The sequence below is a fragment of the Podarcis liolepis genome (assembly GCF_965112155.1).
Source record: "Podarcis liolepis genome assembly, chromosome: 5".
Taxonomy (NCBI): Eukaryota; Metazoa; Chordata; class Lepidosauria; order Squamata; family Lacertidae; genus Podarcis; species Podarcis liolepis.
In genome coordinates this window covers 1,497,005-1,517,397 of record NC_139556.1, presented here as the reverse complement: position 1 = coordinate 1,517,397, position 20,393 = coordinate 1,497,005, and the positions used below count along the sequence as shown (strand labels likewise).

Sequence of the window (20,393 nt, the reverse complement as noted above, 5' to 3'; positions counted from 1 at the left end):
AACATTGAAGTACTGTGCATTTCTGTCAGATGTAGCTCATCCTTCTCCAGGCACAAGCTCTGGGGAAGCCAATTGTGCTAGTCTGCCATAGGAGGCAGCAGTGCAGAGTGCAGCCAGCCAGGGCAGCAGCTCCAATAAATGACTCCTCTCCCTGGGGCAGTTTTGCAGCATTAAATAAATATTCAAGGGATTCCACAATCTCCCAAAACATAAGCACTTATTGGGATTGCTTATATGTATAAGATCAGTATAAGTTCACCTGAAGCATGGTGGGCGGGACACGGCACAGTATTGAATCAGGATTAAAATCACTGGGAGGTGTGCTTGTGACATGCATTGGGAGGGGGACCCAATTTTAACATGGGTTTGTAGCTCCTCACATTTGTCAGCTCATTTCTAGGTTTCTCTGTCTTGATGTTTTGGTCACACACTGTGAATGTGCTTAGGATTGCTCTTGTTGAGTCAAGTGACCAGTAGGATGCAGCAGAGTGATAACTTCAGGGGGTGTATATATGTGTGTTTATATATGAGCACCTTCCTGCTGGCATGTTTGAATACTATACTTCAAATCTGATGCTGTTTTGACACTCTGTCATGGTCTTCTGCTTTGTTCTGAGCCAGCTTGAAAGGATTTGTTTGCAGAAATAAGGGATATAAACGACTATAATAAATAATAATGAGGTGCAATGGCCATAATGCTCATTCACATTCCTCTTGTGCATGACTCAGATAAAAAAGAATGAGAATGTGAGATTAGGTTCTGAAAAAATGTGGTCTAGCATTTTTTTTTCCAGTGGTCGACCTCCATATGCTCCTGACCGGGAAGAGATGAAGAGAAGCAAAAGAAGGGACTTATCACCACAACCAGTAGCAACAACTTCCCTGTTAATTATGCTGTGAATGAAAAAAGTACTTTCTTCTGCTCCTCTGAATCCATTCCCAAGCAATTTAATTGGCTGGTGATGGTTTTGCCTTACACCAAGTATACCATTAACTTCACAGGTTCGATTCATGCTTGTATAGCAAGATTTAATTTAATTTTTTTTAATATGAAATGTTCAGATTTAAGTACTTCGCAAAGTAACTTTGGCCTTGCTTCTCTTCTACAACCTACAAGACAGAGTCTTTTTGTACTATTTACTCTTAACACTAATTTCAATCAAATTCCTGATTCTAATATTTCACTGAAAGGGTGATCTTGCAGCACTGGATATGACGCAAGAGAGGCACTTACCACACCCCACCAGAGAGCATCAGCATAACTGGAAAACCCTGTTTGTCCCTCCTCATCCACTGCATCCTTCTCAGCGAGATAGACGAAGTACGACGAGAAGATCAATCCCAAGAATCCAATATACAGCGTAGTTATTAGTTCCTAACAGGAACAAAACTTGATTACTGATTGGAAGCTCTCTTTGTACAAATGCTGATTTTGGTTTAAAAAATTACTCATAACCATTTCATATTTTTAATAAAACATATCCAGTGATGCTGGTCTGCTTTATGACCTGTGGCAGTCATGTCTCACCTTTGAGTTGATATGCTAGCTTTTATACATATTCAAACAAATTTTTGAAGAGTATGCGTTTCTGGTAAACATAGACTAGAATAAATCTTAATTTAAAAAGCAAAAACAAACCCCACTGTGAGCTGGCTACCCAGAGCCTGGGCCACATCCAAGAGTATGCTTAGAGTCTAGCCAGTGAAGCACTCAAAAGTGATTCAAGTTAGCAGCTGAATGTACTGTTACCCTGTTTGTCAACACAGCTGAGGGTCCAACATGGATCCCTATAGGACTAACAGGTACCAAAGCCCTGGGCGGGCAGGCAGCATTGGAAACACCTGCTGCCCTAGCTAGAAGGGCACCAGTTGCTGGGGCGGCTCTATAAAGCCAGCCTACCCGAGGGGCGGGGCTTCCCCCAAAGCAGACGACACCAAAGGGGGTCGTTCCTTTGGGGGAAGCACTTTGGGGGTGAAACGAGGTTGTGGGCCAGCCCCTTTATGCTAAAATTATGGTTTTAATTGGGATGGGGTTTTAACTTGGGTGGGTGTTGTTTATTTGGGGTGGGGTTGTTTTAAATTGTTCTTAAGTGTTGCATGTTAATTTGTATTTTTTTAAAAATAATAATAATAAGGCTGATTAATATTCTACAGCCTTTTAAATGTGTTTGTGGAGGTTATTCACACTCACGCAAGAGGAGCCCATCGCATCAGGAGGGTGCTGTGTTGCCTTCCTCCAGTTCCAGAGCTGCCAGTTCAGGAGCCCTAATGGAACCCAAGTCTCTGTTGGAGTTAATGACTGCTAAAGCAGGAAGGGCCTCTCTCATGGAAGGCTCTGAGATAGAGCTGCATGTCCTGTTCAAGGCTCGGTCTGAGAATGGCAGCTGCTCTGCTGTTGTACAGTATCCAGACCAAAGAGCTATCTCAGGCACTAGGGAAGCCTTGCCTCACCTTGCCTCTGTACTGCTGAGGCCAGGGATTAAAAAAAAGAACACACTTATAGATTGCCCCAAACCCTACATTTCCAGGTGAGTTCATTTTCACCATACCTGATGTTAGAATAAGAGTTTTACAGGTGTAAAAAGAGCCTGTTAAACATATTCAGTAACCTTCCCATACTCAATACCTGACGATGTATGAATACAACAGATCCCAAGAGCCTCCAAGTGCCACCCTGTCGGTCTACATGAAGCATGCGAAGTATCTGCAAAAAACGGATTCCCCTGTGGAAAAAATGGCAGAATGCAGTGAGAGCCCATTAGACACAGAAGGCCTATCTGTGGAAATGTGAGTATATTTTCTTCTGAATACTACAATGAAATTTGAAAACTCATTAGTACTAACAGTACTCAGTCAAATAAATAATTTATCAGTTAGACCAGTCAAAGAAGTTGTTGAGCTTTTCTTAGGGGAGCTCACCCCTTAAATAGCTTATCTTTTTTGCCCACAGCCTCTGTCACGCAACACATAGTGCACCAAAGAGTTCTGGTGAGTTCCGGATGAAAAAAAGTCCTGAGTCAGACAAAACCAACTACAGTGTCACCTCTGGATGCGAATGGGATCCGTTCCAGTGCCCCGTTCGCATCATGAGCAGAACGCAACCTGTGTCTGCATGGGTCGCGATTTGCCACGTCTGTGCATGACTGAGCGTCATTCTGAGCGTCTGCGCATGCGGCAAAACCCGGAAGTAACCTGTTCCGTTACTTCCGGGTCACCGCGGGATGCAGCCCGAAAAGATTTAACCCGAAGTGTCTTTAACCCGAGGTATGACTGTAGTAGCTTTGTGGGACAGAAGAAGTAAATTTTATCTGCTTCCTGGGGCAGATCTACGAAATTTTTAGTGTTACATTGCTCATTGATTTTGCACATAGCTGTGAAGGGAACGGAGTGGGGAAAAGCTTGCTCCACTCCGGTCTGATTCCAACCCTTGCCACCATGGACTGGTCTGAATGGCCAGAATTCAGAATTGGGCCTGGCAGGAACTCCCGCCCTCCTACACAGCCAGCACGGGGGGTTTCCAACTACAAGCCGCCCAGGCCAGCATTGTTCCTGGGGGTCAGGACCCATTTCTATGGGCTGCAACCACCACCCACCCCAGGACTGGATAAGTGGCCATTATCTCACCCTCTGGCTTCCACCACAGCTCCCAGGGAGCTCAGAGGAAGGGAGGTGCCTTTTGCTTTTTGTCTCTTTCCCAATTCTCCTTTCAGAGCAAGGCCTTCCTGGTTTCCTTTTTCACAAGCAGCTGTCCTGTGTCAATCTGTAGCCTATGTGCTCCCAAACAGCAACATATATGTGATATGCAGATAAATGCATTTTTTGTATGCAATGTTGTGCCTGAATGTATCTACTCTCACTGATAGATGTAGGCAATATGGAGCCTGAGGACTCCCAGGACGTGATCCTTGTTAGAAAATGTAGTAAAAAGTTATAGAAGTTTTATTCCCTGATATTTGATTTAATTTATTTCTTCCATGTATTTATAACTGCAAGGCAGCCCTCATTGGAGGATCTGTGGTGCATCAGCACAATCCTGTGTTTGCATGAAGTGAGTGTGGGAGAGGAAAGCCAAGAGAAGGCACACTTTAAAATGGCAGTTTTAAACAAAAGCAGAGATTTGAATAAAGCAAACAGGAAAAGTTGTGGTTTTAAATAACAGCAGAGGTATGAGTAGATTGATATTGGCAGTTTCAAACAAGGTTTGAGTACAGCGAGAAGTGAGCTGGGAAATGCTCTGTTAGAATCATAGAATAGAATCATAGAATCATAGAGTTGGAATAGTCCACAAGGGCCATCGAGTCCAACCCCCTGCCAAGCAGGAAACACCATCAGAGCACTCCTGACATATGGTTGTCAAGCCTCTGCTTAAAGACCTCCAAAGTAGGAGACTCCACCACACACCTGGGCAGCAAATTCCACTGTCAAACAGCTCTTACTGTCAGGAAGTTCTTCCTAATGTTTAGGTGGAATCTTCTTTCTTGTAGTTTGGATCCATTGCTCCATGTCCGCTTCTCTGGAGCAGCAGAAAACAACCTTTCTCCCTCCTCTATGTGACATCCTTTTATATATTTGAACATGGCTATCATATCACCCCTTAACCTCCTCTTCTCCAGGCTAAACATGCCCAGCTCCCTTAGCCGTTCCTCATAAGGCATCGTTTCCAGGCCTTGGACCATTTTGGTTGCCCTCTTCTGGACACGTTCCAGTTTGTCAGTGTCCTTCTTGAACTGTGGTGCCCAGAACTGGACACAGTACTCCAGGTGAGGTCTGACCAGAGCAGAATACAGCGGCACTATTACTTCCCTTGATCTAGTTGCTATACTCCTATTGATGCAGCCCAGAATTGCATTGGCTTTTTTAGCTGCCACGTCACACTGTTGGCTCATGTCAAGTTTGTGGTCAACCAAGACTCCTAGATCCTTTTCACATGTACTGCTCTCAAGCCAGGTGTCCCCCATCTTGTTTTTGTGCCTCTCATTTTTTTTGTCCAAGTGCAATACTTTACATTTCTCCCTGTTAAAATTCATCTTGTTTGTTTTTGCCCAGTTCTCTAATCTGTCAAGGTTGTTTTGAAGTGTGATCCTGTCCTCTGGGGTGTTAGCCACCACTCACAGTTTGGTGTCATCTGCAAATCTTGTATTTGTGCCTCTCATTTTTTTTGTGCTCGCTTCACATATTCCATAGTAGCTTCCCACAATCATGTATTTCACTCTGGGTATGACATGTTGTCTTCAATATGAAGTTTCAGATTCAATGTAGTAATTTAGAAGATACAGTAGTACCTCGGGTTACAGACGCTTCAGGTTACAGACTCCGCTAACCCAGAAATAGTACCTCGGGTTAAGAACTTTGCTTCAGGATGAGAACAGAAATCGCACGGCGGCGCAGCGGGAGGCCCCATTAGCTAAAGTGGTGCTTCAGGTTAAGAACAGTTTCAGGTTAAGAACGGACCTCCAGGACGAATTAAGTTCTTAACCCGAGGTACCACTGTATTTTATTCACTGTCCATATACGGACAGTGTGCACCAACTGATCTTAACCATCTCTAACGAAAGAGACCAATTAATAGGCTCGTTCATACAATTCTTTTCATCTTGAAAATAAGGTAAAGATATCCACATGGCAGGTGTGTGGAAGGGGCTCTGCAGAATAGGAGAGAGTAGAAGGTATGGAAAGGAGGGTGATCGGCATGCAAGGGTGAGTTGAGAAAAGTAAGAGGAAAGGTGGAGGAGAAGAGGAAGGGATGGTGAAAATAATAATAATAATTAGATATAGATATAGATATAGATATAGATATAGATATAGATATAGATATAGATATAGATATAGATATAGATATATAGATATAGATATATAGATATAGATATATGTAGCTAGATATAGATGCCAACAAATGCCTTTGCACAATGTAAGTCAGCTCAAGCTTTTTATTGAAAGAGACAATAAATCTAAACTTGACATATCTTGGCATACCTTATTGCAGATGTGGCAAACACCTGTCCATTTGATCCTACACTCAGAACAATAATTGAAGCTATAACAACAATAAGATCTGTTGACAAAAAAGGAAAATGAAACTGTTAATGCATTTTAATGCCATCAAAGGAAAGGGGGGGGGCAGAATGTTACAGCCTTTCAGTACTAAAAACAACCAAAATCTATAGAAGGCTTCTTTCACATGTAACATGAAGGCTTTTTTTTTATTCCTCCCACAATCACCTCTGCTTACAGGTCTTGCTTTTTTCTTTTTAGCACTTCAGAACCCTGTTTAATCTAAGATGACACTGGGATAAAATAAATAACTACATAAACCATATGGAAAAGGTTTATTTCTTTTTTATTTACAAAAGGCTTTGTCATATCAAAGTTTATGACGTGTAACGTCTCCAAACCGTCTACAGGGCAGACAAGAAATTGCAGGTGGTTTGGAGAAGATACACTTAGCCATTATAGGTAAAGGGTAAAGGACCCTGGACAGCTAAATCCAGTCAATGGCAACTATGGGGTGTGACGCTCATCTTGCTTTCAGGCCAAGGGAGCCAGCATTTGTCCACAGACAGCTTTCCGGGTCATGTGGACAGCAGGACTAAACCGCTACTGGCGCAATGGAACACCATGATGGAAGCCAGAGTGCACAGAAATGCCATTTACCTTCCCACCACAGTGGTACCTATTTATCTACTTGCACTGGTGTGCTTTCAAACTGCTAGGATGGCAGGCAGAGCAATGGGAGCTCACCATGTCGCGTGGATTCGAACCACCAACCTTAGCCATTATACCACCTTTTGAACAGTAAAATTTTGAGGGTCAAATTAACCCTACCAGTGGACATCAGCTACCCAGAACTCTGTTCCTAGTAGCCAGGGAGGGAGGCTTGTTTTCTCCTGCTTTGGAGGGTAGGACCTGAACCAATGGCTTCAAGCTACAAGAAAGGAGATTCTGACTCAACATCAGGAAGAACTTTCTGATGGTAAGAGCTGTTTGACAGTGGAATGGACTCCCTCGGGAGATGGTGGCCTCTCCTTCATTGCCATATATTGCATCTCAGAAAGAGTACAAGAGGACTGAAGGTGGATTGAAGGTGGGTCAGGATGTTAATCCCCATATTAAAGGAGTTGGGGTGGAATATGAGAGAACTCGGATTTTGCTAAGTGCACCTAGAACATAAACAAAGGCAAACACCAACCAGGAATGTAGTGGCTCATAATCTTATAACAGCTCATCTCCCAATAAAAGGTGGGCCAATAAAAATATCCATCTTGAAGCATCAGTCAACTCAGCTATACGCAAAGCCAGTATATCCTTTCTGCTCAAAAAGGCCATGGGATTGATGTCCCGGTATGATTTTATATTTAAAACAGACGATCTCACCTATTATTGATATAGGCTTCCTAGCAAATCGTATTCTTCCCTTAATACCAACATATTTGCTTCTGCAACCGGCAGACCAGAGCCTCACCACGTATTCAGCACCAAAAAATACCACCAAGACAATTTCCTGAAATTAAAAACAGTATTTAAGGCTTATTGTTTGAAATTTATTATTAATAATAAATTTTATCATACATTAATATTTTTGAAAACATTAAAACATTAGTTTTAAAAGGCAGCATAGAAATGTGGTAAATACAACTAACAAGAGGAATTGAAGTTTCCTTTTCAGACTTTCTTTTCTTTCAAGGGCACAAGGATAAAAGCAGCATGGTGGGTTTATTTATTTACTCAAAATTATTTATTTATTTTGGGGGGAGGGTGGTAAGGATTGTGTTTTGTATATAATTTTTTCTTTTTGTATTAATAAGTGGAATAGTTAATATTAAAGTTTACCCCTAAGATAAGTTGCACAGCAGGAAATGGCTTTCGTTCAATTTGCTACTCCTCTTTGTGATCTTCATTTGTAGAACACCGTAACATAAGGACATAGTGTACCACGATGTAACATTATTTACATAGATTTCCAGCAAGTCTTAGATCTTTTCAAAAAGTCAGGCTGGCGTATAACAGTTCCTCCATCATCATCATCATCATCATTATTATTATATTTTATTTTTTAGAAAAAAATATTTGCTATATACATATTACATACATTCAAAAAAATACAGTTGTATAAATAAAGAAAAAAATACACATTACCTTAACTAACATTTGCCAAGTATAGAAAAAAAATGCAAAAATGCGCAAAAACAAAAATAAAAATAGAAAAAGATAAGAAAAAGAGTATATCTAAGAAAAAATGAGAAGAAAAGAAAAGAAAAAAGATTTGACTTCCTTCGACCACTATATGGTTCCTATAATCTCATATCCTTGGTTGTCTGTAATTATTCTAAACTTTCTGGAGAGATAATTTGTTTACCTCTGGAGTTTTTAATCTAGGCTAAGCCAGTCATAATTTTGGGAACCAACTTTCTTCATATAATTGTTAAAGACATCCCATTCTCTCCTGATCTTTTTGCTTGGTTGATTTCTGAATTCTGAATTCTGTTAGTTTCGCCAATTCAATATATTCACTTAATTTTAATAACCATTCTTCCTTTGTTGGAATTGTGTTGCTTTTCCAATATTTTGCAATCACAATCCTGATCGCCGTTATTGCATATAAAAAGACTCTTTTGTTGTCCTTTGGGGTGTCTGTTGCGAAGATACCTAATAAAAATAACTAGTGTTTTTTTTAGCAAAGTGTACCGTGGCATTTTTTAAAAATTCTTCGTAAATCATGTTCCAGAATACTTTAATTCTGGGACATGTCCACCACATGTGGAATAGATTCCCATCCTTATGGTTACACCTCCAACACTTACTGCTAATTTTTTTAATTCATTTTTGCCAATTTTGATACCACCTATACATCATCTTTTAAAAGTTTTCTTTAATCAGGTAGCAGGCTATAAACTTAACGTCCTTTGTCCAAAGATTTTCCCATTTCTCTAGAATCATAGAATCATAGAGTTGGAAGAGACCACAAGGGCCATCGAGTCCAACCCCCTGCCTGTCTAATTCTACAGTATATCCGAAGTCTTGGGCCCATTTTACCATCACGTCCTTAACCATTTCGTCTTTTAGGTGCCAGTTTAACAATAACTTATACATTCTGCATAGATTTTTTTCCTCATTTGAAAGCAATTCCCTATCTAGAACTGATATTTTATTATCGAATCCAGTTCTTCTATCTTCCTCGAAAATTCTGTTTAGTTGGTGATACTGTGACCAGTTAACAGTTCCATTAAATACTGTATATATATTACAATGTTGTGAAGCCTCCTGGTGGAGCATGGTGGCTCCACTGAGATGTGCAACAAGGCATGGGGAGCTGCTGTGTGACAATTCAGAGCATCCACCTGTCTAGTCCACTCTGACTGGGGGGAAGGGGTGGTCAGGCAGAGAGATATTTGCTAGAGCTGCTACCCAAGTTCCTTTAACTGCATATGTCAAGAACTGAACCTGGAAACTCCTGTACCAGAGGGGAATGTTTTGGAAGCTGAGACTTAATATAAATATGCCTATTTTTTGACAAGCGATATTTAGACTTCTATCCAGCAATTGTATTGTTTAAATTACTAGATTTCTGTCTTGTCTTTTGACCTCATAGAAGCCCACTGCCACCAATTCATAAAGAAAGAAAGCATAAAACCGGATCCTAAGCTAAAACAAGTATCCAACATCTATTTTTGCTCAGCCCAGTTCCCAGTCTATACACTTCACATTCCCTCTCAACAGCTCCAGACAATAGAAGGTCCGGCATTCAGTCCCTAGCATGTCTAGATGGGGCTGGGATAGACTGGATGTGAAGCCCTTGCCAGCCTTTGCCAATGAGTGTAAACAATTGCTAGATGTACCAGTCATCTGATTCAGTATAAGGTATCCTTCTCTATTCCTACTTATATCAACTGGTCAAACCAGTTCTTCCCCAACACAGTTTCGTAGGACGGGGGGAAATCAGTTGCCAGCTGCAGAAGAGGAAATGGCTATCCAAGCAAGCAGATGCCTGGACAACAAAGCAACTACTCTATTCCCAGAGTAGGGAATGGAAAGTGAAATACTGGTGGACAACAAAAGAGGTTTAAAGATGCTGCCAAGGCAAATCTTTAAAAATGTAGTATAAACACCAATAATTGGGAAACATTGGCCTGTGAGCGCTCCAATTGGAAAATAGCCTCTACTAAAGGCGTCATGGATTTAGAAGAAATGTGAATTCAGGACAAAAGGGAGAAACCAGCTAAGAGGAAGGCACATTTGGCAAATCCTCATCGTGATCAACTCCTGCCCAGAAACCAATGTCCCCACTGTGGAGGAGGTGTGGATTCAGAATTGGCCTCCACTTTAAGGACACACCACTAAGACTGCGTTCATGGAAGACAATCTAACTTGGTCATGAGTGATCGCAGAGAGAGAGAGAGGTTAGATTGTTCAAAATTTTACTTGCAGAACTTTCTTCAAAACAGAAAATAAACATCATATGATACATTTAAACAATTCCATAAGGCATATGGCCGCCCACGGCACAGGCTCCGCATCTTACAAAAGGTCTGTTTCTCCCCACATCCTGTATTCCAGCCTAGAGGCTGTGTGCTCCTGAAGAGCTTCATTTACACCCTTACTTTCACAGATTCTGGGAACAAAGAACTCCAGACACCACCCTTCCCATATAGCAAATTTTCAATTAATTTCTTTTCATAAATTCTAAGGATAAACACTCACACGTTAGCTAGCAGAAAACAACAATAGTTAATTATGAACTCAGTTAAAGCTCAGAGTCCCTTAGAATACAGCAGTGGATTTTTCCAATGTTAAACCCTTTCACCAATACACACAGGCATTCCCATTTCAGTATGAATTAAACCAATGAACAGTCTGTATTACAAGCAGACAAGTAGTTGCACTAACTTGCAGCTCCTGTGCAGATATTTTACTGAAAGCAAAAGTTTCCTTGGCACAACTGGCATATAAGCTGGTATAAGCTGCTTTATACTCCTTGGATCACTGGCCCTGCTAGACTGGTATTGTTTACATTGACTGGTGGCAGCAGCTGTCCTAGGTCAGACCAGACTCTCCCAGCCCCACTTGGAAATACCAGGGATCAATCGGGGGTGTTTGGAAGCAAAACATATGCTCTATCATGTGGCCCATCTCCTAGAAATGGCTGCCATTATGACTACTACAGCAAAAGCAAGAGGAAAAGATGGGCATATGGCAATGTATGCCTCCCTTAAATATTCATTTATCTGCTAAGTGTTCAGTGTCAGAAGACATGACAAGCTCAGGCTTTAGAACATTTGGTGATGCCAGTAAAGAAATGCTTCAAGAAACAGAAGCTTGTGATATCTTCAAGCTGAAACCCACAGAATTTAGTTATCTGAAAGGGTCAACTTTCCCTTAAACTTTCATGGCCAGACAGGATATTGCCAATTGAACGAAGTGACACACCTGTACTGTGTCTGAGATGTGGCCTCAGGCTGCCCCTGGTTTTTGAAAATGCTGCATTAGTCTCTTTTAATTCAGTTTAAATACCATTAAAGGAACTAATAGTTTTCTGTATTCTGAGAAGCTACTCTCTTGTAGCTGGGAAACCCAGCCAGATGGGCGGGGTACAAATAATAAATTATTATTATTATTATTATTATCTCTTTTGCTGACACTGGTCCAGGGGGCCTCACCCACCCAATTAAAGTGCCCAAATTTAGCAAAGTACATACATCCAGTACATATATGTAGTACATTTATTATATTTATATAAATATATAAAAAAGAACTGTAATACATATGCACTTAGCATTTGTAATCATGTTTCCTTTTCCTGAAACTGAGAGAAAGATCAGTTAGATGTGGTTTAGTTTAATTCCTGTATTGTAGAGGGTTGGACTAGATGACCCTATGGGTCCCTTCCAACTCTACAATTCTATGATCATATCACTTACTATACCTTGATTAAAAGGGTTGGTTCTGACACATGGACCAACAGCTGGCCATTCCTGCTCTATTAGAAACATACAAGTCAAAAGCCAGCTATGTTCCATGAATAAACCATGAAACCACATCCTACTGTTGTTTATCCAGAAATTATTGAGTTCAAAGTGTCTTAATCCTAAAAGGACTGCAGCCTTAAAGTGCAGAATTATACATGTCTATGCAGGAGTAAGTCTCTCTGATTTCAATATGGCTTACTTCCAGCAGGTAATTGGGTGTAAATATACAGGCAAGAAAGGTGCAAAAACAGTGCCTAACAATCCCACGGGTCTTTACAAGTAAAATTCCAAGATCCCTTGCAACAACCCTTGAGGCCTGTGGAGAGCTGGAGTTTGAGGAAGGAGGTTTTCAGGGAGTTATTATGTTGGAATTTGGCAGTTTTGGGAGGAGGAATGCCTGGTAAAGGTATTTGAGGGTTGCTGGAGGTTTTTTGAAGATTTTTGTAGTTTTTGGTATTTTTTCTGATAATTTTTTGAGCTTGGGGGATTTTTATTTGGTCAGGATTTTTTTGGAGAAGGCTGTCAGGGACGAACCAGGGGTTTCAAGGCCCCCAGAGGGAGGGGGAGCCTGGGAGCGGAAGAAGTGGACGAGGTGTGCGGGGGGAGGGGAGAGAGAAGGATTGGAATAAGCAGAGAGCAAGGGAGAGGTTTACGCTGCATGGAAAAGAGGAGGGCTGAAAGGCAAGGCAGGAGACTTCATCACTGGGCCAAAGGCAGGCCTCAGCAGAGATGTGCTAATGACCCGTTGTAAATACTGTAAATAAAGACTAAAAAACTAGAGAGGCTCCTGTGGTGTTTGTGGTGAAGAGAGAGAAGCCCTCAGCTCTGACAACGGCACTGTCATTTTCCTTGGGTGCTGACAAACCCATTAAAGCAGTAAGTGGTATCCATGCTGGAAGAGAAACTGGCAGTGCAAGAAGGCATCACCATGTGTGCTGTGGCACGCAAGTATGGCAGGAATGAGTACAGCATCCATGCCATCAAGATACAGGAGGAGATCCAGGCAGCAGTGGCAGTAACAGCAACATGTGGGACAAGGTTCTGGTGAAGGTGGAGAAGGCACTGAACCTGTGGCTGGAGGACATGAACCACCAGTGTGTCCCCGTTGATGGCAACACCTTGTGCAAGAAGGCTCTCAAGCTGTATGTGCAGAGAGGGAGCAGCTAGAGAAGGAGTTCCACGCCAGCTCCAGTTGGCTGAACTACTTGAAGGGATGGTTCAACTTGAAGAACATCCACACCACTGGCGAAGTTGCATCCATGAACTTGGGGGCTGCTGAAGTGTACTTGAGCAGCTGAAGAGGCTGCTGCAAGAGAAGGGCTATCTTCCAGAGCTGGTGGGATGGCCTGGGAATCTGATTCAGAGGCTGAACCTGAGGAGTCCCAGCCTGCACAGGAGTCCCCGCCTCCAGGGCCGGCTGAGCCGGGGCAGGGGCTTGAATCTGAAGGGCCCTCACCTGTGCCGGATCCTCAGGAGCAGACACCAGCTGAATCCGCTCTGGCTCCGGAGGACCCATTGCCTGCAGGTGCTCCTCTCCCAGCCCTATCAGGGGAAGGTGAGGTTGCCTCTGGGTCCAGTAACCCTCCAGCCTCTCCTGAGCTGCAGAGACTCAGGGCAGAGAGGCGGAGGGAACTAAGTTCTCTCAGGAGGAGTGCTCACCTCCAGGCGAGTCACCTGTGGACTGGGGCTGCCCTATGCCTCAGAGGAGATAAAGACCAGTCAGCCCAGTCGCAGGTTGCAGGAGCAACATTGTTGGTAACCTGTTCCTGCTGGCACCCTGACCTGCTCTCTTGAGTTCCTGATCATGCCCGACTCCTCGCTTTGTACCTCGCTTCGCCCCTGACCGACAGCCTCCTTACCCTCGACCTAGGACCGGATTTAGACCATGCCGCACGGTAACACCCCCCCCCCCCCGGGACCAGCACATGGATGCTGGTCCGGATTTCAACCATGTGGCATTCTGGAAGTCCTTCAACACTGTGGTCTGCATCACCTATGTCAAGCAGGCAGTAGATGCCATCAAGCCTGAAACAAAGTACGCCAGTGCAATCTGTGGAAGGAGTGCATTCATGATTTCAAAGGATTTTCAGACATTGCCACGAGTAAGGAAACTGACTGAGGGGCAACAGGCCTTGAGTCTGGCAGAGCTGGCGGAGCTGGTGACATCACGTTCCAGTTCAGAAAGCAGGGAAGAGGATTATGATGGTGAGCAGGATGAGCAACCCACCTGGACTGGGCATTGGTCTGCTTTTCAGAACTCTTCAGCACGGTCATGCACATGAAGGGCATCATCTCCTAGTATGAGTCCTGCATGGAACACAGCCTAAAGATCCAGTGTGCGATTGTGGACAGTGTGTGGCCATACAGGGAGATGTTTGACCAGCTGAAGAGGCAAAAGCACAAGTTGCCCATCACCGTGTTCCTCCACAGGACACCACCACCAGCAGCAGCAACTGCATCTGAATTGTAGCCAAGGACTTTGAGGGACAGGTCTACCCCCCTTGTTTTTCCACATCGTCCTCCAGCGACGAGGAAGACTGAGAGCTGCCATTACCATCCTGCCTGCCTGCCTGGTAAGTGATGCTGGTTTTCCAAGGGTTTACAGAGGTTTAGAGGGTGTTTGCAGACTTTTTGATGGTGTTTCAAATATATGCAACTTGACCAATGCACACGGTGCCTCAGAATGTAAGTCCCATATAAATGGGGAGTTGCCTGTACACACCTACAATGAAAACTGTGGTACTTCCTTCTGAGTAAACATGTGCAGGATTGTGTTATGACCATTTCTTACAAGATGTGTTCTAAAACAGAAGATATAGGATATAAATATAATTAAGGCTGCAGTTCTTACTCTTCTTGCCTGGGAGTAAGACTCATTTAATTCAATAGAACTTCCTTTTGTGTGCACATGGTTAGGGCTGTGCTCTTAGTAAGTAAGTAGTAAGTAAGTAAGTAAGTAAGTAAGTAAGTAAAATAGGGATTGATAATTTTGGATTGTTCAGCTTTTCATAACAAGTTTCTAACAGGTATACATACAGATATTTCACAGAATATTTTAAGTTAAATCACTTACCATCCAAAAAAGAGTCCCAGTGGCAAATTCTGCATAGTATTCAATAGTGGACAGAACACTAAAGATTAAACAAACCAGCACCAATAGAAATCTGTTGGAAGAAAAAAAAAGGAATCTGCATTCAGTGACAAAAAAGCCACAGTTTACTTCAAACCCATACTTCAAATATTGTTACGTACACTTTTCCTATATCCCAGTGTTGAGCTTTGAGGATATTCTTACCATGATTAAAATGGTGTCGACTTTGGCAGAAACTCTTAACTATAAAATATGTCTGCTACCAAGGATAAGGAAGCATAGAAACAAATATATGATTATCCCATTAACACATGACCACCTTTTAAGCTTGCAGTTTGAATTCCATTCAACACAAAATGTTGTGTTTGCATTAGTAAGTGGTACATTTGGGAAAAAAATTAGTGAGAAATCAAGAAAGCTTATACTGCCTCAGACTTGGTCTTGATTTAAAAAGATGCTAATAGCATGTTTTAGCCATTAGTTCATGGTCATATTCTGATACTGCTAAACCTCTCCAGGTGGGATGGTTTATTTTAAGTTGCTAACTGAGTAAAAAGCAAACCCGCATTCTAAGTGAGGTGGAAGTAGCTTGTACTTCTATAGTGCCTTGAACACAAATAGCTAAAATACATATTGCACTAAATTCATAGTTTGGTATTGTGGAATTACTATTATTCAACTTTAAATAAGAGCTGCAGGCAGGTCTGATCAGAACTGTAATTAAGAAAGTGTATATATAATACACACACATTGACAACACCTTTACCTAAAACTAATGAAAAGTCTTCTATTTTCATTGGGAGATAAGCTTCCACCCCAACATAGATATTGTATTTATCTGCTATGATGTTTTTTACCTGCCCTTTAGTCCTTTTTTTCACAGCACAGTACAGCAGTGTTTGTAGGAATCATGGTGTAGAGATAAAGAATTCCCATCATGCTCAGCACCCACACTGCGGGCCCAATGAGGCCAGGTAACTTACAACTGATATTTAAAGATCTGAAAAGTAAAGGAATCACACCACAAACTGTGTGTTTAATGTAACCTGTAGTTTAGGCCTCAAAATGCCGTGAGTGTGTTCAGAACACTTCCACTACACGTCAGTACAAGAATGGGAAACCTGTGGCCCTGCTGATGATGTTGGATTCCAGCTCCCATCAGCCCGAGGAAGCATGGCCAATGGCTGGGGCAATGAGGGTTGTAGTGGAACATCTGGAGAGCTACAGGTTCCCTATCTCTACTTGGAAAGGCCTTTCTTTCTTCACCTTGAGGGTGGATAGTTATGAGCACTAGCCCACAACTACGGTGGCAATTTGGGAACAGTCCAAAATGCAACTGTGGTTTTATTGGTGTAAACTCAGAAGATAAGCCATTTTTGGCTCACAACACAACAACTGTAAAAAATCATTTGGGGAGGGAGACAGGAATCATGTTTTCCCAACAATTTGAGAGAAAGAGAGATAGTACATGTATTTTGAGAAAAGTGTTCTGGATCTCACTGTACAACTCCTATGGACAGAAATTTTAAGCAGATAGCATTAACTGCTTTAACGTGAGACTTTGCATAGGCAAATATATTTTATAACAACAGCTTCAAATAGACTATCAGCAGCACAAAGACAATCTGTCATTAGTATAACCAGCTGTCCAATTATAAATTAAGGACAAGAAAAAAAGGTCAGTTGGTTTTAATCTGAGGATCACAGCTGGTTTGCGCTCCCCCCCCCCTCTCACACACACACACACCAGATTTGAGTAAATTCTAGGCCACACCAAGCTCAGGTCCATGATTTTCACATGGCAAAAGAGCCAGACTGACCAAGAATGAACTGATACTCCTTTACAATGCACCTCAAAGCTATAAGGATCTTCTTCAAGGCACAGCAAAAACTTTGATTTCTTGCTTTCCTTCGAGTTTTTAAACCGGTATAAATTCAACAGGAATAAAGTTTAGAACAGTTTGTCATATTTCAGATATCATGTACAATGCACATAGAATCATAGAATTGTAGTGTTAAAATGTATTCTATATTCTAAATAAATGTTAGAGGTAAAGGTAAAGGTACCCCTGCCTGTACGGGCCAGTCTTGCCAGACTCTAGGGTTGTGCGCTCATCTCACTCTAGAGGCCAGGAGCCAGCGCTGTCCGCAGACACTTCCGGGTCACGTGGCCAGCGTGACAAGCTGCATCGGGCGAGCCAGCGCAGCACACGGAAACGCCGTTTACCTTCCTGCCAGTAAGCGGTCCCTATTTATCTACTTGCACCCGGGGTGCTTTCGAACTGCTAGGTTGGCAGGCGCTGGGACCGAACGACGGGAGCGCACCCCACCACGGGGATTCGAACTGTAAGTCCCCAAGTTCAAACCTCAACTGTGCTTAAAACATTTCTTCCTATGACATTAAGCTCTCTGGGGAAAGTGTGGGAAGAGGGATACCGGCTGGGGCAGCGGAGATAGCTGATGTATTTCAGTTCTGGTTTAATTCTATTTATTTTTGTGTTTATTCTGACACTCGATAGAATTTATATATTTATTTATTTTTTAAAAAACTTCTTACTCTTTCCAGCAGATCCACACCATACTTTTAAAGCACATTCAACATGCATTTAAAGCAGATGGCTTCCTCCAGAGAATCTTCTTAACCGTAGTTTATTAAGGGTGCTGGGAACTGTAGTTCTCTGAGGCTGAAACTACACCATGTTAGCCCTGCCATCCTGTAGGGTGAAGTGCCCCACGTAAGGAGGCACGGGAAGGGGGGGCAGGAGATGGAGGCAGGAATTGCTGTATGAATGGGGCAGCAAGACTTTTTGAAACAAGGATCTGTTGGTCTCAGTTGGGCTTCATTTTAGCCAGCAACATATTTTAGACTGGCCCTGGCCTTCTATCTTTTGGGTGCCCATTTGGTTTCCAAAATAAGCCTAACTCACCTCTGACGGTTGTTGTGACGAGGACAATGGTGGGATTGACACTGCCCTGGATTCCTTCGGAAATTGGCGGGATAAGATTGTACTAAACAAAACGTGTCTTGTGTAAGTTTACAAGTAGGTTATAAGGATAATAGCATTTCTCTGCTTGCGTTCCAGATGGTGGAGGGAACGAGAGGGCTGTTTGGGACAATCTCTCTGAACTTTTACTCAGCCTTTCTTAAATAAAATAATAATAAAAAACGCAGCTCCCATAGCTTAAGAACTATTTCTAAAATGAAATGTTTTCTTTTACATGCTTAATCCCATGATGATTCAATGCACACTGTGTCTTTCTTGAGTTGTCTGCCCTGCACACTTTTCTGCTTTCCAGTTTTGGCACAGATTGTCATGTTACATGTTAGAGAAGACTCACTTTAGTTTTAAAATGGACATGAACAGAATATTATGGAACTTTTTCCCATTGGAGAGGTGCACGTCCTGTACACTATGAATTTTTAAACAGGTTTTAAAAACTCATGTTTTTCAAACTTCCTTTTCCTAAAGGCTTTTTTACAGAGCTATGTTACAAAATATAATTAAGTTTAGTTGTTTGTTAGTCGTGTAATTGTTTTCGCTGGCCTTTGTTAAGTGGCAATGCTGCTTTGTTAATTTGGATTACTTTAGATAGCTGTATTTATTGTGTTTTCATGATAAATGATCCGATTTGGATGTGCTATCCCCCCATATTTGGTATATATCTAGTTTTATAAATTAAAAATTAAAAGTGGACTAAAAACAAATTGTGGGTGGATGGAAGGTCCAATCTACATGCAGTATACGCCAGAAAATTCTGTTGGCACCTCAGCTCAGATTAAACCCCAACCACAAGAGCCAGAGGTTTTTCCTGACAACACCCAAGTATAAGGGTCCTTTTCTTCCTCTGCCCTCCATTTTCCTCCTGTTTGCCATCAGGGCTGGTGTCCCCATGAGGGGGACTGAGGCCCAATCCGGGGCAGCACAATCCCCCGGCAGGGTGGCTCTCCTCGGGGGGAGAGAGGAGCCAGAGGGGAGAGGAGGAGCAGCAGCAGCAGCTTCCAGAAAGTTCTCCAGCAAGGCTTCGGCAGCAGGCGGGGCAGGCGCCTTCCCATTTCACCTCAGGAGGTGAAACAGGACCCCCCCCCTTTTGCAATGGACACACAAGCATCCTGTTTCTCAAATTGTTCCCAGCAACCTGAAACAAAACGTTAGCGTGTGGCGCGCTCCCCTTCAGGATGCCACATGCCATTTTGTCTCCCCTCCAGCCTTACACTTCTACACTCTCTGACACACAGCAGTCTTCCGTCTCCCTGGAGCTTCAGGTCTCCTCAGGCTGCTCTGGGTTCCTGTCCCCTTTTATCTCTCTAAATAAACTTCTCTAAAATTCTGAAAACCTTAGGATTACCCCAAGGCAATACCTCCTTCTTGTGTGTGGCTGAACTGAAATTAGGAAATATGATAATGGTGATGATTAACATATTCATTGAGCCTTCTTAAAGATTCTTCCACCGCCCCCCTCTCTATGTTGTGGATGTTATGTACTGAAGTTCTCACCCTGGGCCAGCAGGGGGATAGTGTAGATAGTTTTCACTCAGGTCCACATATACAAATAAGGGATCGAAAGTGACGTTCAGTGATTGGATAGTTACAGAAAATGGTTACTGTTGCGTTCTAGTGGAGCTCTATATAAGCAGGCTGGCTGAACCCTTCAGTTCAGTTCTGTTCTGGCCTGTGAATAAACAAAAGCTGTTTGAAGAACCGCTGTGTTGTCTGATATGTTCACCCACAACTTAACACTGGAGGGTGGGGGCAATGAATGAAACTAGTCCTCCCATCGGAGTGGGAATATCCCCTCACTCCCCCACCCTTCTTCAGCAGAGTTTCTTTTCTTTCGGCAAAGTAAGCAGCTCATGTGTATGTCAAACAAAGCTTTAATAAAGAAAACTGTAACACAATTACATGCTGTCTGAGAGAAACTAAAAGCACCTCATGAGGCAAAAAGGACAGTTGGCCTCTCAGACTGAACTGAACTGGACCCCCAAGGGGAGGGGCTGATTCCACAGCACAGCGCAAAATCCTTGCCCACCAGAGGACAGACATGCTACTATTCAAATTAGGCCCCAGTGTTTTTCTTACACTGTAGACTCAATTGCCATGAATATTCTGCAAGCTGACATATTCCTGTCAAGCAGTTATTTTTAATTTTCATTTTGTTTTCATCCACAAACTTGTGTGCTTCTAAATCATCATAGGAATATGTAGAAGCACCAGCCATACTTTGGGGATGACCCGATTTCACTTCCAAATTGATAGGCACTAAACTACCTGAATTCACTATGAGGAGACATAATTATTTCAGTAATTAATAGTCCATAAATCTGTTTCCATGGCTCTATTCCC

The 20,393-nt window shown here is 42.5% G+C and overlaps 1 protein-coding gene across 7 annotated transcripts in view; it reads right to left on the bottom strand.

Moving 5' to 3' along the window:
- LOC310706950 (potassium voltage-gated channel subfamily KQT member 1-like) overlaps window positions 1–20,393 on the bottom strand; it is a 333,457-nt gene that overhangs the window by 287,306 nt on the left and 25,758 nt on the right. For all 7 annotated transcript variants that reach the window (XM_083503367.1, XM_083503371.1, XM_083503370.1 and 4 more), the window contains 5 exons: window positions 15,034–15,124; window positions 7,372–7,498; window positions 5,974–6,052; window positions 2,627–2,723; window positions 1,235–1,375 (listed from right to left, as the gene is read on the bottom strand). In XM_083503367.1, coding sequence (XP_083359493.1) covers window positions 1,235–1,375; window positions 2,627–2,723; window positions 5,974–6,052; window positions 7,372–7,498; window positions 15,034–15,124 — 535 coding nt within the window. The remainder of the gene's footprint in view (window positions 1–1,234; window positions 1,376–2,626; window positions 2,724–5,973; window positions 6,053–7,371; window positions 7,499–15,033; window positions 15,125–20,393) is intronic.